Genomic DNA, 16313 nt, shown 5'->3' on the forward strand with positions numbered 1-16313 from the left:
GCGTGTCCCTCTCCATCCTCCTTTGCTTGTAGAACTGGCGCTCGTCGACGATGTCCTGCGGGAAGCGTTCACACCACACCACCATGGCTTCCACGTCCATCTCTGTGCTGGCGAGGCGATGCTGCCGCCTCCGGTGGACACGACGATCCTCGTCGGTGAAAAGCCGTGGGAGAGGCACGAGATCCTGCGCCCGCTGGCTTAACACGTCGGGAAAATTCATATCCCGACAAGGCCTCAGGAGGCGCCACGCTGCCGCGTCGTGCGCGCGGGCCGCCTCCTCCGCGGTGTCGAAGGTGCTGAGGATGAGATGTTTCTCGCCAAACCAGATCTCGGAGGAGAAGGCGCTGGAGCGGTGCTCGCGGACTCCGTGAAAATCTAAAGCGCCCAGGCGGCGCATCGACATGGTGGCGCAGAGGCGGCGAGGCTAGTGAGGAGGGGGCGAGACGAGTGGGCGGCGGACAGAGTGTGAAAGGAGCGCCTTCTTATAACGAGTGCCGGCCGCGGCGCACGCGCGAACCTTTCCCGCGCGCTGGAGCACCAAAACCAGTGCGCGCTAGACCGCTTTCCCCCCGCACGCTGGAGCGCCAAAACCAGGGCGACGACATAGCCGCTGGCATGATCTAAGCGCGCGCGGTCATGAAATGGGTCAGTCCGTTGGACGCACTGCCGACCCAAATCTAAAATAGGACGGACGGCGGGCGGGCGGCCGACCCAAATGGACAAAAACGCCGTCCGTTTGGGTCGGCCCGTTGAAATTGCTCTAAGCTACAGTTTTCTAACTTCCCTCCTTCACATCCATATGATTAAGACTAAAATGACTTGAATTAATTTGCAAATTATAAATCTACTTTATACATTTATAAAATTCACATACAAACAAAATTATGATGCAATAAAATTGATTTTTAATTTATTTATATCAACAATAAATGTGTACAGTAGATAAATACAGTGTTCGCTACAGTGTCCGTGACTTTCCTTCTCTGTTTTACACTAGATTGCACTGTAACTTAGGTGACTTTCCTCCTTCATTTTAGAGGATCCACTTCCGCGAGGGCTGGCATGTTGCAGCTCCAACAGAACTTAAAAGCCCATTTTCTTTCTTTTCGAAAACCAAATTTTCAAGCCTTCCAGTAAAGTCCATTTTTAGAAGTTAAACTTGAGCCGGCTTATAGTTAAGTTAAGAGCATCTCTAGCGGATCATCTATATGGACGTGTATAGCAAATATACACGATGCCAGCTAAAAAATTACTCCCAGCGACTCATGTAAAAGGGCGTGTAAACATCCATGCCCAGTCCACGACGGTATGAGGCATGGAAATATACACGAGCAAGCCACGCTCGTCAGCTCGCGAAAATGAGACGGCTGCTTCGTCCCACGCCCGCCCGGAGGAAGAATCGGAGGAGCTCGCCCCCAGGTCGCCGTCGCGTTTCTTCTCCGGCCGTCGCCCAAGGTAACAATTTCTTCCTCTCCGGCCTTGCTCACGAGCGGGAGGGCGGGGACGGGGGGGGGGGGGGGGGGGGGGGGGGGGGGGGGGCATGCCCTGCAGCTAGATCTGGCGGCGGCGGGAGGTCGGCCGCGTGGGGAGGCTGTGCGGGCAGCGGGTGGCGCTAGCTGCGGGCGGGGCTAGCTGCGGGCAGCGTCGTGCGAGATGCGGGCGGCGGGGTGCGGGATGCGGGCGGGGTGCGGGATGCGGGCGGCGGAGTGCGGGTGCGGGCGGCGCTAGCTGCGGCCTGGGGAGAGGTAGGAGGTCAACAGGCTGGGGAGGCCGGCGGCCTGCGGCCTGGGGAGAGGAGTGAGGTCGACGGGCAGGGGAGAGGCAGCTCTGAATCGAAACAGTGAGGCTGAGTGGGTGGGGAAAAGCAGGAAATTGCAATGCTTTCTCCATCTGGTGTTGATATTTGGTATTTGTCTATTGCAAATTGTTGCTTGGCCATGTCAATTTGATGTCAGATTGTGGTCTAAAATAGCTATGCATTGGTTGCTTGCAGATGGATGGTGACCAAAGCTTCTTGGACACCATTGGTTTTGGTTACACACAAACACAACCAGATAGTCCAATTGGAGAGCAGGCAACTCCATCAACTCAGCATCATTCTGCAATAACAGAGAAAGGAAAATCCAACAAAGGAAAAAATTGGTCTAGTGATGAGGACAAGGTTCTCATAGCAGCATGGGCAAATACAAGTTTGGATATTGTTGGGACAGATCAAAACCGAGATGCTTATTGGGATAGAATTTCAGAGTACTACAACACACACAAGGAATCATCATGGCCGGAGTGTAATGCTAATGCAATCAATGGCCGTTACACAACGATTAACAGAGAGACCTCTAAATTTTGTGGTTGCCTTCAGCAGATTTTAAATAGGCAAGAAAGTGGAAGGACTATAGAAAAAAAAGGTATGCACATTTCTTGTAATTCTATATGTGATGTGCAATATTCTATATGTGTTGTGCTTATTTTGACAACATATTTATATGTGCAGACAAACGATGCACACATTTTGTTCAAGGAAATGGATCTTAAAAAAAAGAAGCCTTTCACACTGATGCATTGCTATGTAGAGTTTTCGAAGTATCCAAAGTGGCAGACAAGAGAAGTTGAAATTTCTCTTAAGAAACAAAAGAAGACCATTGATGCAAGTCCGGGCACAGCCACCAATGATCTGGGTGATGCATCCTCGGTACGTACTGATGCTACCTCGATACGCACTGATGCTCTTGAACATGAGAAAAGACCTGATGGTGTGAAGAAGGATAAGAGAGGTAAAGCTGATGACAGTGCTTGCAAGCTGTCATTAGAAACTGTGTGGGCAGCAAAGCTAGAGAAGGATGAGATCAAAGAGGCGGCAAGAAATGCTCGCTACGCACAACAATTGGAATTGCGAAAAGAGGAGATTGCACTCAGAAAGAATGACGATGCACGAAATGAGAGGGAGGATGCATGGAGACAGTTTGAATTAGATGAGAGGGTCATGCTCATCGACACTAGTGGTATGACTGATGTGCTAAAGCAGTTCTACCAAGATAAGCAGAAGGAGATCCTTGCTCGCGGCCTAGGGTAATGTGAACTATATGTTGTAGTTGTAAGAACTATTTACTGCTTTCTACTAGTTGAGGACATGGATTACATCACTCATTGCATAAATATTTTTTTTGATAGCTGCATTACAAAGACATGGATTACATCACTCATTGCATAAATTAAAACTACATGAAAAGAAATGGATTACAAACTTATAACTAGGACATCACTCGTTTCCAAACTTTTGCCACACATGGTCAATTAGATCAAGTTTAAGCTTCTTGGCAAAAGTTTTATGCTTTCTGCTAGTTGGAGCTGGTATGCTCTTCACAAATGTTGCCCACCGTGGATAGATACCATCTGCAAGGTAATACCCCATTGTGTACTGATGGCCATTGATGCTATAATTCACTGGAGGAGTTTGGCCTTCGGCTAGCTTTATAAAAACAGGAGAATGTTGAAGAACATTTATATCATTCAGAGACCCTGGTAAACCAAAATAAGCATGCCAAATCCAATGATCTTGTGAAGCAACTGCTTCCAAGATCATATTGGGCTCGCTCACATGGCCTTTAAACATGCCATGCCATTTTTTGGGGCAATTTTTTCACCCCCAGTGCATGCAATCTATGCTCCCTAACATACCGGGAAATCCTCTTTCCTCCCCTATTGCAAGTAACCTAGCAATGTCTTCTTCATTTGGAGATCTCAGGTACTTTTTCCCAAAAACTTCACAAACTTTGATCACAAATTTCTTGCAAGACTCTAAATTAGTAGACTCAGCGGACCGGATGTACTCATCAACACCATCAGCTGCTAATCCATATGTTAGCATACGCATTGCCGCAGTCATCTTTTGCAGAGGATGTAACCCAAGAGCTCCAGAAGCACTTCTTTTTTGCGTAAAAAAACCATCATAGTCATGCTCAAGTATACCATCAGCTATGCGGTTGAACAAATTACGCGACATCCTAAATCTGTGCATAAAAAGTAAATGAGACAGGGAAATGAAAAAATGACCAAAGCAGAGAAGTGTACTAATTACGAACCTTCATCGAAACAAATGTTCGGGAAAGCGAGGAATCTCTTTGAAGTAGTCGTCCCACAGAAGAATAAATCCGGCATCTCTTCCTCGATCGATTGACTGACGTCCATGCTTGGAACCGCCATGGCGTCGAGCGTTCTTCCTCTCTTGCTCCTCGCGCTCGGCGAATGCTGCAAGTATGAGTTCATCGTCGCCAGATGAAGATGACGAAGAACTCATGTCCCAAGTGGATGTGTTCATTGTGTTGCGTGAGAAACGATAGAGAAATCTAGGTGAGAAGAGAAGTCACAGGTAGAAGTGTGCTGGAAGAGAGGTGGTAGGGGTGGTTTATATAGATCGGAAATATGGCCATTGAAAATATAGCCGTTGGAAATATAGCCGTTTGAATATAGCCGTTGAAAATATACACGTCCTAATTTACACGTTCCACTGAAAAACTGGAAGGTGTATAATTTAGTAAGGTGTATATGGTCGTGTATATGAAGATATACACGTCCAAATTTACACCATCCACTAGAGATGCTCTAAGAGCTGCTTGAAAGAAGTGGCCGTAGGTGTTGAGGTTGAGGCGTTGAGCATATGATGCAATATTCGCAGCATCTTTATATCCTGCCGTGCAGCGGAAACTATATACGAGAAATAACCAGTCAAACGCAGATGACACGACAATCATTCGGCATCAAACCGAGCAAAAGTCCTGTAGTGACGCGACAAGCGAGCTCAGAACAACCTGAGCTTCGGAGTTGACCGACGGGTCGGTCGGCTCCTCCGTGTCCCACGTCGCTGTCGCGTCCCGCCGGTGGCTTCCTCCTCTTCCCACGGGCCACGGCGACGCGCCACCGTCTCCCTCCCGTCCGCCAGGTCCAAAGTCTCCTCTACATACAAGCTAGAATAGCTTAAACCCGCGCGTCCTCAACCGCAAGGTCCTGGTGCGAGCTCCAAGAACCGAGGAGGAGCCAGCCGCGGCGGGGACGATCGATCGATGGAGGCTGCGGTGGCGGTGGCGGTGGAGGACGAGAACAATAGGAAAGTGTTCGTCGTGGTGCCGGCGGAGCGCAGGGCGGGGCGGTCGACGCTGTCGTGGGCTCTCGGCCATCTCTGCGGCGGAGCCACAGCCACCACGGTCGTCGTCACGCACGTGCACGTCCCGCCGCAGATGATCCCCGTCAGTACGTGCTCGCCTTCATCGCGCATGCATGTTTCCGGCCGGCATCTGTAAGTGCATCGTCGGTGACCTTTTTTGGTTATTTATCTCCATCAGTGGGAGCCAAGTTCCATGCCAGCAAGCTGAGCTCGGAGCAGGTGAGCTCCTTCAGACGGATGGAGCGCGACAAGGCGGACAAGATGCTGGACGACTACGTCCATGAGTGCCGGAAAACCAAGGTACTACTCTGTTTTCTTCCGGTTGAATGTTGAAGAGCGTTTTCCATTTCTTCAACACTCAGCTTCTTAACACAAGGTTGAAAGGTTTCATCTGCTTATCGACTTGCACAATGTCCGTAAACTCCAGGTGAGGTGTGAGAAGCTGGTGATTGAGAAGGAGGATGTCGCGTCCGGCCTCGTCGAGCTCATTGGCTTGCGCGGGATCACCGAGCTGGTGGTTTCGGCTGCCGCGGACCGGCAGTACTCCACGTATGATATCCTCCTGACGGAACTCTGTTTCTTGCAAATTCAGACATGCTCTGTATGTTTTTATCAGTCTAATAAAGAGATGATTATTCACAACTGAAGTTTCTTGTTTTGGGGTTTTAGAAAACTTGACAGGCCTACTTGCAGGACAGCAGCAGCGATAATGCAGAGAGCTGATCCATCGTGCAAGATCTGGTTCGTCTGCAAGGAGCAGTTAATCTGCACCAGGTAAATTTTTTAAAAAAAAAATCCGATGTCGTAGCTTTCTAAATTTTTTCTACTGGTGAGACTAATTGAAAACGGTGTTTCCAAAATCTATGAGCCAGAACTTTCCGCAATTTACCTTAGGAAACTGACTCAGATTTCCACTGTAGGGAAGCGAAAGTAGAGATTGCATCATCTGCTGTCACTGCACCGTTGCTCCCTAATCCTGGCCATGAAGTCCTTCGTTTGTCAACTCACCAGGAAGAGGTGAGTCAGATCATTCAACGACTTCTCCTGAATTTTCAAACACTGCCTTTTGCAAGAATGTCAGGATGGCACGCTTCTGAATTTTGTTCTCTCTTCTAGGATGATGATGACATTGAGGTTGAATTGGGGTTCTATGGTGAACTCACGGAGGCATGCAGAGCAGCCGAGGACCTGATGAACAGAGCTCTAAACGAATCCCGCAGGCGCCACAAGGCAGACGAAGAAGTGGCCACATCTCTCCTGAAAGTACAACCCCTTGTCAGAAACCCAAATTCATCATAAACTAGCCAATTCCAGTTGGAAACATTTTTTGATTCGAGACCTTGCATTGCAGGCGAAAGAGCACGAGGAGCTGTACCTGGAGGAGGTGAAGAAGAGGGAGGAGCTCGAGGCAGCCCTGGCGAGAGCAGAGAAAGAAATTTCAGAGCTACGACAGGCAATCCAGCGGGACACGGTCGAGGAGGAATCCGGGGAGGCGACGGCGACGATGTCGGCCCCGGGACTGCAAAGCACGAGCAAGGAAGAACCGGAGGCGGTGCTCTGGCACTGCCAGTGCCAGTGTCAGAGGAAGCTGGCCGCCGCGTCGTCTCCGTCGTCGGTCATCATACCATGGTCGCCTCGTGCCGACGAAGATGGGTTCACCTGCGAAGCCGGCGTGGCCGGGTGCTGCTGGCTCGACGGGATGCCGTCGCCCGAAGGCGTGGCCGTCGCCGGCGTCGCCCTAACGCTCGCGCGCCCCAGTTTTGCCCTCCGTGCCGCGGTCGAGGAATACACGAGGCGGCAGCAGCAGCAGCAGCGGTGCCCGTTTCCTTGAATGTATTTTCGATCACTCACGCTCACCTGCCAATCGCGTGATGCAATCCATCCAAGAGGATGCCCGATGTTGTGCTCGAGCCGACGCCACCGCGATAGGATACGTCATCTCGGAGAGTTAGCCTTGCGTAGGACTTTGGGGATGAGCACTCCCTCCTCCTCGTGCTCGGGCCATCATGTTTGCGCCTGCTAGTGTATGTAATGTGAGGTATCTAATCTGTGCTATGCTTCTGCTCCATCCATCGATGAAATGATATGCAAGCTTTGCATATTCGCAAAAAAATAAAATAGTCTGGTGCGTCGTAGTGGTTTAACACATATTTTTTGAAAAGGAGCACTTTATTACTTAAAAGATTTAAGCATTACATCCGGCCTCTGCATACTACGATGCACACAGCCAAATAAAGTCTTCTCGCACAAACGAAAAATAAAAAGGCGAAATACAAAGAAAACATGTAGAGTATGTATAACGCCTAAAACGAAGGTGGGCCAATCCTAAGATCATGCTGCCACCCATGTTGGGTAAAAGTAACCCTTGCCGTATCCTTCAATCATGTACACACCTCCGTAAACAGGTCTCGATTCTCCACACGTTGTAGAGAGGACCATAAACGAAGAGTCCTGGTACATCTATAAATAACCTGCATCAGAGAAGTACTTTTATCATTAAACACCTTATCATTCCTACATATCCAAAGCGACCAAATAACGGCAAGCGCTCCCACCTTAAGAAGAGTTCTAAACCTGTGATCAATCCCATGTAACCAGTTGCCAAATACATTAGCAACACTACAAGGAGGATACAAGTCAGAAGCTATCTGGATGACTGACCATATAGAACGAGCCAATTTGCATTGGAAGAACAAATGTTTTATTGTCTCATCATGGTGACAAAAGATACATCGTGGACTAACATGCCAATTCTCTTAATAAGGTTGTCTTTAGTAAGAATGACTCCGCGACGAAGAAACCATGCACAGATTTTATTCTTAAGAGGTATCTTCATCTTTTAGATCTTTTTATTATTATCAACTGGCACATCAGACTGGATTAACGCTCTATACATTGACTCCACTGAGAATTGGCCATTCCTATGGAGGTTCCATCGGAAAACATCAGACCCATGTGACAATTGCACCGTGGACAACCGCTGGAGCAGGATGTTTCGCAATTGTAGTCTGGGTCCAATTAAATCTCTTCTGAATGTCACATTTGGCGAAAATGATTCCATTACCGTGGCAATAGTATCACCCTTGTGGCACACAATGTTGTATAGAGCTGGATATTGTTCCCGGAGTGTGGTATCTCCTAGCCACTTGTACTCCCAGAATCTAATTTCCGAGCCGTCCTTAATCGAGAAGGATCCATAGCCAAAGAAATATTTCTTTGTAGCCATTAGACCCACCCAAAAATGGGAATCCCCAGGCTTCCAGTATACCTGGGATACCGCCTTGGAACCCACATATTTCCTCCTTAGAAGGGTTTGCCATACACCATCTTACGTCAGTAATTTAAACAACCATTTACCGAGGAGGGCCCTATTTTTAACCTCAAGGTCATGAATGCCCAACCCGCCTTGGTCTTTGGGACGGCGAACCACACTCCATTTGGCCAGTCGATATTTCCTTCTCTCACTATCTCCTTGCCAAAAGAATCTTGATCGGAAATAATCCAATCTATGTAAGACTTCTTTCGGCAACTGGAAGAAGGAAATCATATATAGTACCATATTACTTAGTACTGAATTTATGAGGACCAATCTTCCACCCACAGACAGCAGTTTACCTTTCCAACTGCTAAGTCTTTTTTGCAATCTCTCCTCGACGTGTTTCCATTCAGCATTTGTGAGTCTCCGATAATGTATCGGTATCCCCAAATATGTGATCGGAAATTCGCCCAACCTACATCCGAATAGTTTAGCGTAAAGGTGGGCCTTGTTTTGAGCGTCGCCAAAGCAAAACAATTCACTTTTATGAAAAACGAAGGTGGGCCAATCCTAAGATCATGCTGCCACCCATGTTGGGTAAAAGTAACCCTCGCCGTATCCTCCAATCATGTACACACCTCCATAAACAGGTCTCAATTCTCCACACGTTGTAGAGAGGGCCATAAACGAAGAGTCCTGGTACATCTATAAATAACCTGCATTAGAGAAGTACTTCTATCATTAAAAACCTTATCATTCCTACATAGCCAAAGCGACCAAATAACGGCAAGCGCTCCCACCTTAAGAAGAGTTCTAAACCTGTGATCAATCCCATGTAACCAGTTGCCAAATACATTAGCAACACTACAAGGAGGATACAAGCCAGAAGCTATCTGGATGACTGACCATATAGAACAAGCCAATTTGCATTGGAAGAACAAATGTTTTATTGTCTCATCATGGTGACAAAAGATACATCGTGGACTACCATGCCAATTCTCTTAATAAGGTTGTCTTTAGTAAGAATGACTCCGCGACGAAGATACCATGCACAGATTTTATTCTTAAGAGGTATCTTCATCTTTTAGATCTTCTTATTATTATCAACTGGCACATCAGACTGGATTAACGCTCTATACATTGACTCCACTGAGAATTGGGCATTCCTATGGAGGTTCCATCGAAAAACATCAGACCCATGTGACAATTGCACCGTGGACAACCGCTGGAGCAGGATGTTCCGCGATTGTAGTCTGGGTCCAATTAAATCTCTTCTGAATGTCACATTTGGCGGAAATGATTCCATTACCGTGGCAATAGTATCACCCTTGTGGCGCACAATGTTGTATAGAGCTAGATATTGTTCCCGGAGTGTGGTATCTCCTAGCCACTTGTCCTCCCCGAATCTAATTTCCGAGCGTCCTTAATCGAGAAGGATCCATAGCCGAAGAAATATTTCTTTGTAGCCATTAGACCCGCCCAAAAATGGGAATCCCCAGACTTCCAGTATACCTGGGATACCGCCTTGGAACCCACATATTTCCTCCTTAGGAGGGTTTGCCATACACCATCTTACGTCAGTAATTTAAACAACCATTTACCGAGGAGGGCCCTATTTTTAACCTCAAGGTCATGAATGCCCAACCCGCCTTGGTCTTTGGGACGGAGAACCACACTCCATTTGGCCAATCGATATTTCCTTCTCTCGCTATCTCCTTGCCAAAAGAATCTTGATCGGAAATAATCCAATCTATGTAAGACTCCTTTCGGCAACTAGAAGAGGGAAATCATATATAGTACCATATTACTTAGTACTGAATTTATGAGGACCAATCTTCCACCCACAAACAGCAGTTTACCTTTCCAACTGCTAAGTCTTTTTTGCAATCTCTCCTCGACGTGTTTCCATTCAGCATTTGTGAGTCTCCGATACCCCAAATATGTGATCGGAAATTCGCCCAACCTACATCAGAATAGTTCAGCGTAAAGGTGGGCCTTGTTTTGAGCGTCGCCAAAGCAAAACAATTCACTTTTATGAAAAATGAAGGTGGGCCAATCCTAAGATCATGCTACCACCCATGTTGGGTAAAAGTAACCCTCGCCATATCCTCCAATCGTGTACACACCTCCGTAAACAGGTCTCGATTCTCCACACGTTGTAGAGAGGACCATAAACGAAGAGTCCTGGTACATCTATAAATAACCTGCATCAGAGAAGTACTTCTATCATTAAAAACCTTATCATTCCTACATAGCCAAAGCAACCAAATAACGACAAGCGCTCCCACCTTAAGAAGAGTTCTAAACCTGTGATCAATCCCATGTAACCAGTTGCCAAATACATTAGCAACACTACAAGGAGGATACAAGTCAGAAGCTATCTGGATGACTGACCATATAGAACGAGCCAATTTGCATTGGAAGAACAAATGTTTTATTGTCTCATCTTGGTGACAAAAGATACATCGTGGACTACCACGCCAATTCTCTTAATAAGGTTGTCTTTAGTAAGAATGACTCCGCGACGAAGATACCATGCAAAGATTTTATTCTTAAGAGGTATCTTCATCTTTCAGATCTTCTTATTATTATCAACTGGCACATCAGACTGGATTAACGCTCTATACATTGACTCCACTGAGAATTGGCCATTCCTATGGAGGTTCCATCGGCAAACATCAGACCCATGTGACAATTGCACCATGGACAACCGCTGGAGCAGGATGTTCCGCGATTGTAGTCTGGGTCCAATTAAATCTCTTCTGAATGTCACATTTGGCGGAAATGATTCCATTACCGTGGCAATAGTATCACCCTTGTGGCGCACAATGTTGTATAGAGCTGGATATTGTTCCCGGAGTGTGGTATCTCCTAGCCACTTGTCCTCCCAGAATCTAATTTCCGAGCCGTCCTTAATCGAGAAGGATCCATAGCCAAAGAAATATTTCTTTGTAGCCATTAGACCCGCCCAAAAATGGGAATCCCCAGGCTTCCAGTATACCTGGGATACCGCCTTGGAACCCACATATTTCCTCCTTAGGAGGGTTTGCCATACACCATCTTACGTCAGTAATTTAAACAACCATTTACCGAGGAGGGCCCTATTTTTAACCTCAAGGTCATGAATGCCCAACCCGCCTTGGTCTTTGGGACGGCGAACCACACTCCATTTGGCCAGTCGATATTTCCTTCTCTCGCTATATCCTTGCCAAAAGAATCTTGATCGGAAATAATCCAATCTATGTAAGACTCCTTTCGGCAACTGGAAGAAGGAAATTATATATAGTACCATATTACTTAGTACTGAATTTATGAGGACCAATCTTCCACCCACAGGCAGCAGTTTACCTTTCCAACTGCTAAGTCTTTTTTGCAATCTCTCCTCAACGTGTTTCCATTCAGCATTTGTGAGTCTCCGATAATGTATCGGTATCCCCAAATATGTGATCGGAAATTCGCCCAACCTACATCCGAATAGTTCAGCGTAAAGGTGGGCCTCGTTTTGAGCGTCGCCAAAGCAAAACAATTCACTTTTATGAATATTGATCTTGAGACCCGAGAGTTGCTCGAATGCAGATAAAATCAGTTTCATATTTCTCACTTTCTCGAGGTCATTATCCATGAAGAGAATCGTATCGTCGGCATATTGAAGTATAGAGAGACCACCATCAACTAGGTGATTTACTATCCCAGCAATTTGGCCATCAACCTTGGCCAGCTCAATCATGACGGCTAGCATATCCGCCACTATATTAAATAGCATGGGCGATAACGAATCACCTTGTCTCAATCCCTTCTTCGTTTGGAAATATTGCCCAACGTCATCATTTAGCTTAATGGCAATGCTACCTCCAGAAACGAAGTTATGGACCATGGCGTGCCACTCTGCACAAAATCCTTTCATTCTGAGAGTCTGTTGAAGAGTGGGCCACTTGACTTTGTCATAAGATTTTTCAAAGTCTATTTTGAGTACCGCCCCATTCAGCTTTTTCCGGTGTAGTTCATGGACTGTTTCATGAAGGATAACAACTCCATCTAGGATGTGTCTGCCTTGCATAAAAGTAGTCTGTGAAGGTCGAACCACATGTTCAGCAACCGAATTTAGCCTTATAGTCGCAACCTTCGTGAATATTTTAAAACTAACATTAAGGAGGCAAATAGGTCTATATTTTTGTATCCTTTCAGCCTCATTAACCTTAGGTAGTAAAATAATCTCATCGAAGTTTAAGCGAAACAATTCAAGTTGGCCAGCATGAAGGCCGCTAAACAAAAGAAGGAGATCTGGTTTGATGACAACCCAGAAGTTCTGATAGAACTCAGCGGGGAAACCATCTGGACCTGGGGCTTTGTTATGCTCCATTAGAAAAACCGCCTTTCTAACTTCCTCCTCCGAGTATGAGGCTGTTAGAAGGCTGTTTTCCTCATCAGAGACCTGGGGGATGTCACCTGTTCGGGACTCATCCATCGAGAAGTTACCTTCCTGTGGGGCTCCGAACAGATTTTTATAATAATTAGTGATATAAGATTTCAGTTGCTCATGCCCCTCAATTGTGCCCTCGTCCTGTTGTAGGGAATGAATAATTTTCTTCATGTGTCTGCCATTGGCAACTCCATGGAAGTATCTAGTATTCGAATCACCTTTCAGGATAAACTGAGAGTTAGAATGTTGGTACCATTTAAGTTCCTCTTCACGCAGCATGTTAGCTATATGTGCATTCAAATGATTCTTAATCTCGATGTCATGCTCAGATAGGGGTCTAACCTCTGCCAAAGCTTCTAATTCATCAATGATAGATGAAATACGAAGCTTCTCCTTTTTGAGGAAACCTACCGTATGTCTAGCCCAACCACCAAGGAATTTACATAATGCACGTATTTTGTTATTCCATCTATGTATTGGGGTAGGCCCGGCCACCGGTTTCTCCCACGCCTCCTTGACCATATCATGGAAGCCATCCCGAAGCAGCCACCCAAATTCAAATTTGAACTTGCGTCTGTGTTGTGGTTGTGGCAATCCAGTAGTTAGGAGAATGGGTGCGTGGTCTGATATAGCCTCGATATGAGGTAGAGCACGAACAGACACCATAGAAAATTTAGATTCCCAGTCAGTATCCATTAAAACGCGATCTAGTTTCTAATATGTCGGTTCCGGAAGAATGTTCGCCAAAGTGAACTGTCTTCCAATCATGGACACCTCTCGCAGATCTAGACTGTCAATGACAGCGTTGAAAAGGAAAGGCCAATGATTATCAAACCTACCACGGCTTTTCTCATTTGGAAATCGAAGCAAATTGAAATCCCCACCTATAAGAATGGGATATGGATTATCTTTCGCCAGATTAACCAATTCATGAAGAAGATCAGCCTTGAACTCATCCTGGGCTGCCCCATACACGGCGACGAGGGTCCATGTGAAGTTGTCGGCCTTGTTGCGAATATGGAGTTTAACGTGAAACTCACCATCCGAACTAGCCAAAACATCCATAGTGCCTGAATTTACGCCAAGTAAAATGCCCCTAGAACGACTTCTAGGTGGTCGTAAAACCCAAGTGAAGTCCATCCTGCCTGAAAGACGGTTAAGTAGACTCACTGAGAAATCACGTCTTCCCGTTTCAGAGATAGCCAAAAAGTCTAAATTGTGTTCCCTATTACATTCCGCAATGAATAGATGTTTAGCCAAGTCACGAAGACCTCTGCTATTAAAAAACATTCCACTCATGAGGAAACAATGGGAGATTTAGAACACTTTGCCCTCTTATGGATCTTACTATCTTTTTTCGAACGTGCGGTCTTTGATTTACGTCCATATGATGTAAGTTCAATCAATGAACTAAGCTCAGGTTCATCTAGACCCACGTCTGAAACCGCTCCTACTAAATGAGAGAGTAGCTGACCATCTAATGTGGCATGCAGCTCCTCCTCATCGGTATAAGAGGTATATGACTTTCTAGAAACACGTGGAGTAACTTTTAATCGGTCATATTCCAAATGTTTCAAAGCGTTCGTCAAAATAGAAATATGCTTCTCGTTCTTTCCAAGACTAACACCCACATTATTTAACTTAGAAAATATGGCAGTATTGGAAAAGGCTAAAAAGGATTTGGGAGACGACGTAATACCTTGGTTGTCGAGGTTCTGCACTGCCTTACGCCGCATAGCCTTGGCCATGGAGTCCTCATCTGTGTCCATAGAACCGTCGTCGGCAATCATATGCCGACTACTCCATCATGTAGGTGTCATCCCCAGCGGAAGTCGTGGCGCCCGCTGTACTGCCAGTGGAGGGGGTGATGATGGAGTAGCAACCCCCTCCCCGACAGTCTCAACCGCAGGCTCAAGCGACGAGGTCGCTGTCTGAAGGGTGTCAGGGACCGCACCAGTCGTACCAGCGAAAGCGGTAGGGATGGACATGGCGGGCTCCACCAGGGACTGAAGGGTGTCCAACGGGTGTTTGCATGGTTGGGACGGACAAGTCCGTCATCACCTGGGGCCTAAAATCAGCCACTGGTGTATGCATGCATGGCCGTACACCCGAGGATGGCCGTTTAGCACCATGCCCATCCTGTGCATGCATGCATGCTTGTACTCCCGAGGCTGGCCTTTGAGTTTCACGCCCAGCCAATGTATGCTTGCAAGGCTGTGAAGCCGGTCCTTCAGTGCCACGCCCAGCCGGGGCCAGCTTGCTCAGCTCGTCCCGAGTAGCTGAAGGTTGTAGCTTCGAAGCCCCATTCCGTCGCCCATCCGTGACATCGCTGTCCTGCACCACGATGGAAGCAACCGGCTACGTCGCTACTGTCAGTGTTGGTGACGACGGTTGCAACGCCACCTTACCCGTCGGCTGCCGGTGCACCAATGAAGAGTCCGGGTGCCCCCCCGAGCCGTCAGTGGCATGCACGGACTTGAGAACCACGGGATGCGACACTGCCGAATGAGTTGGCGACGCTGGTTGCGGTCCAGGCATGCCCTGCAGCAGGGAACGTGATGATGACACCTGCCGGTGTAACCGCGGGGATCCACCTCCCGGTGCATCACCAAGACCAAGGCTCACGAGTTCCCGTCGTTGCACCTAAGGCACCTGATTGACATTCGCTGGAGCAGAACTAAAGGATGAATTAATGGATGGGTTGCCAGTGTGCTCCGAGGTGTCCATATGGTCGTCCTTCTCCTTCGCACCACTATTATCACCGGCATCATCATGCTTGCATCTCCAAATGAATGGAACAAAGTCAGGATCCAGACTGTATCCCTCTGGCTCCCTCCTGAACGTGAATGCATAGCCCTTGAGCTTGACCACCACATCCGTCGCGACAAAAGTTCCAGCATCATCCTTGTCCTTTGCCAAAATCTGAGTGTTGGTCATAGCGACGAGAATACGGACAACTCCACGGCGTCGGAGAGTAAAAAGATCCACATCCAACATCTTACCCATAAGAGTACCAACGGCCCATAATCCCAAAAAGTGGCGAACCGTATGAGGAACGCCCTCGGCATGAAGCCAAATCTGCTGAAGTTCGATCTTATGTGGAACCTCCTGTGATCTCCATGCGGTAATAGTCATCTAGGCATTAGCTGATGGCACGTTCATTTGGATTCCATCCACCCTGTCCAAATCCTCAAAAGACGGAAAGCTAACAAGGTAAGCATCGGACCCATGCTGAAATGCCTCCCACTTCCATTTATCATGGACCGGACATCTCCTGATAATCTGGCTCTCGACGACGCTAGATGGTACCATCAGGCCAGTAACCTGAAGACGTGCTATCGGTGTCTGCGTCGGCGCCAAGTGCTCTTTCACCACGCAATCTGGTAACTGTACAAAGTAAGTCTCCTCAGCACCAATTCCAAAGAAAGAAGCATTGGGCTTAGCGAGTTTAAGAACCGGACACTGCAACTTCGGATGAG

At 47.2% G+C, this 16313-nt stretch overlaps 2 protein-coding genes across 3 annotated transcripts; both read left to right on the plus strand.

Annotated features, from left to right (window-relative positions):
• Positions 1-1981: 1981 nt before the first annotated feature.
• Positions 1982-3165, plus strand: LOC125512966 (glutathione S-transferase T3-like). The gene is made up of 2 exons (XM_048678024.1): positions 1982-2402; positions 2490-3165. The coding sequence occupies exons 1-2, from the start codon at positions 1994-1996 to the stop codon at positions 3068-3070; spliced, it is 990 nt and encodes a 329-aa protein (XP_048533981.1). The 5' UTR covers positions 1982-1993; the 3' UTR covers positions 3071-3165.
• A 1755-nt stretch (positions 3166-4920) lies between these two features.
• LOC125512949 (U-box domain-containing protein 33-like) lies at positions 4921-7303 on the plus strand. Of its 2 annotated transcripts, none has more exons than XM_048678014.1 (7): positions 4921-5244; positions 5337-5458; positions 5586-5707; positions 5852-5932; positions 6079-6175; positions 6275-6421; positions 6510-7303. In XM_048678014.1, the coding sequence occupies exons 1-7, from the start codon at positions 5058-5060 to the stop codon at positions 6987-6989; spliced, it is 1236 nt and encodes a 411-aa protein (XP_048533971.1). In that variant the 5' UTR covers positions 4921-5057; the 3' UTR covers positions 6990-7303. The 2 variants fall into 2 exon arrangements, with proteins under 2 accessions (XP_048533971.1, XP_048533965.1); XM_048678008.1 differs by having other exon boundaries at positions 5828-5932; positions 6510-7302.
• The last annotated feature ends 9010 nt before the right edge of the window (positions 7304-16313 follow it).

Source organism: Triticum urartu, chromosome 1 (assembly GCF_003073215.2).
Source record: "Triticum urartu cultivar G1812 chromosome 1, Tu2.1, whole genome shotgun sequence".
NCBI lineage: Eukaryota > Viridiplantae > Streptophyta > Magnoliopsida > Poales > Poaceae > Triticum > Triticum urartu.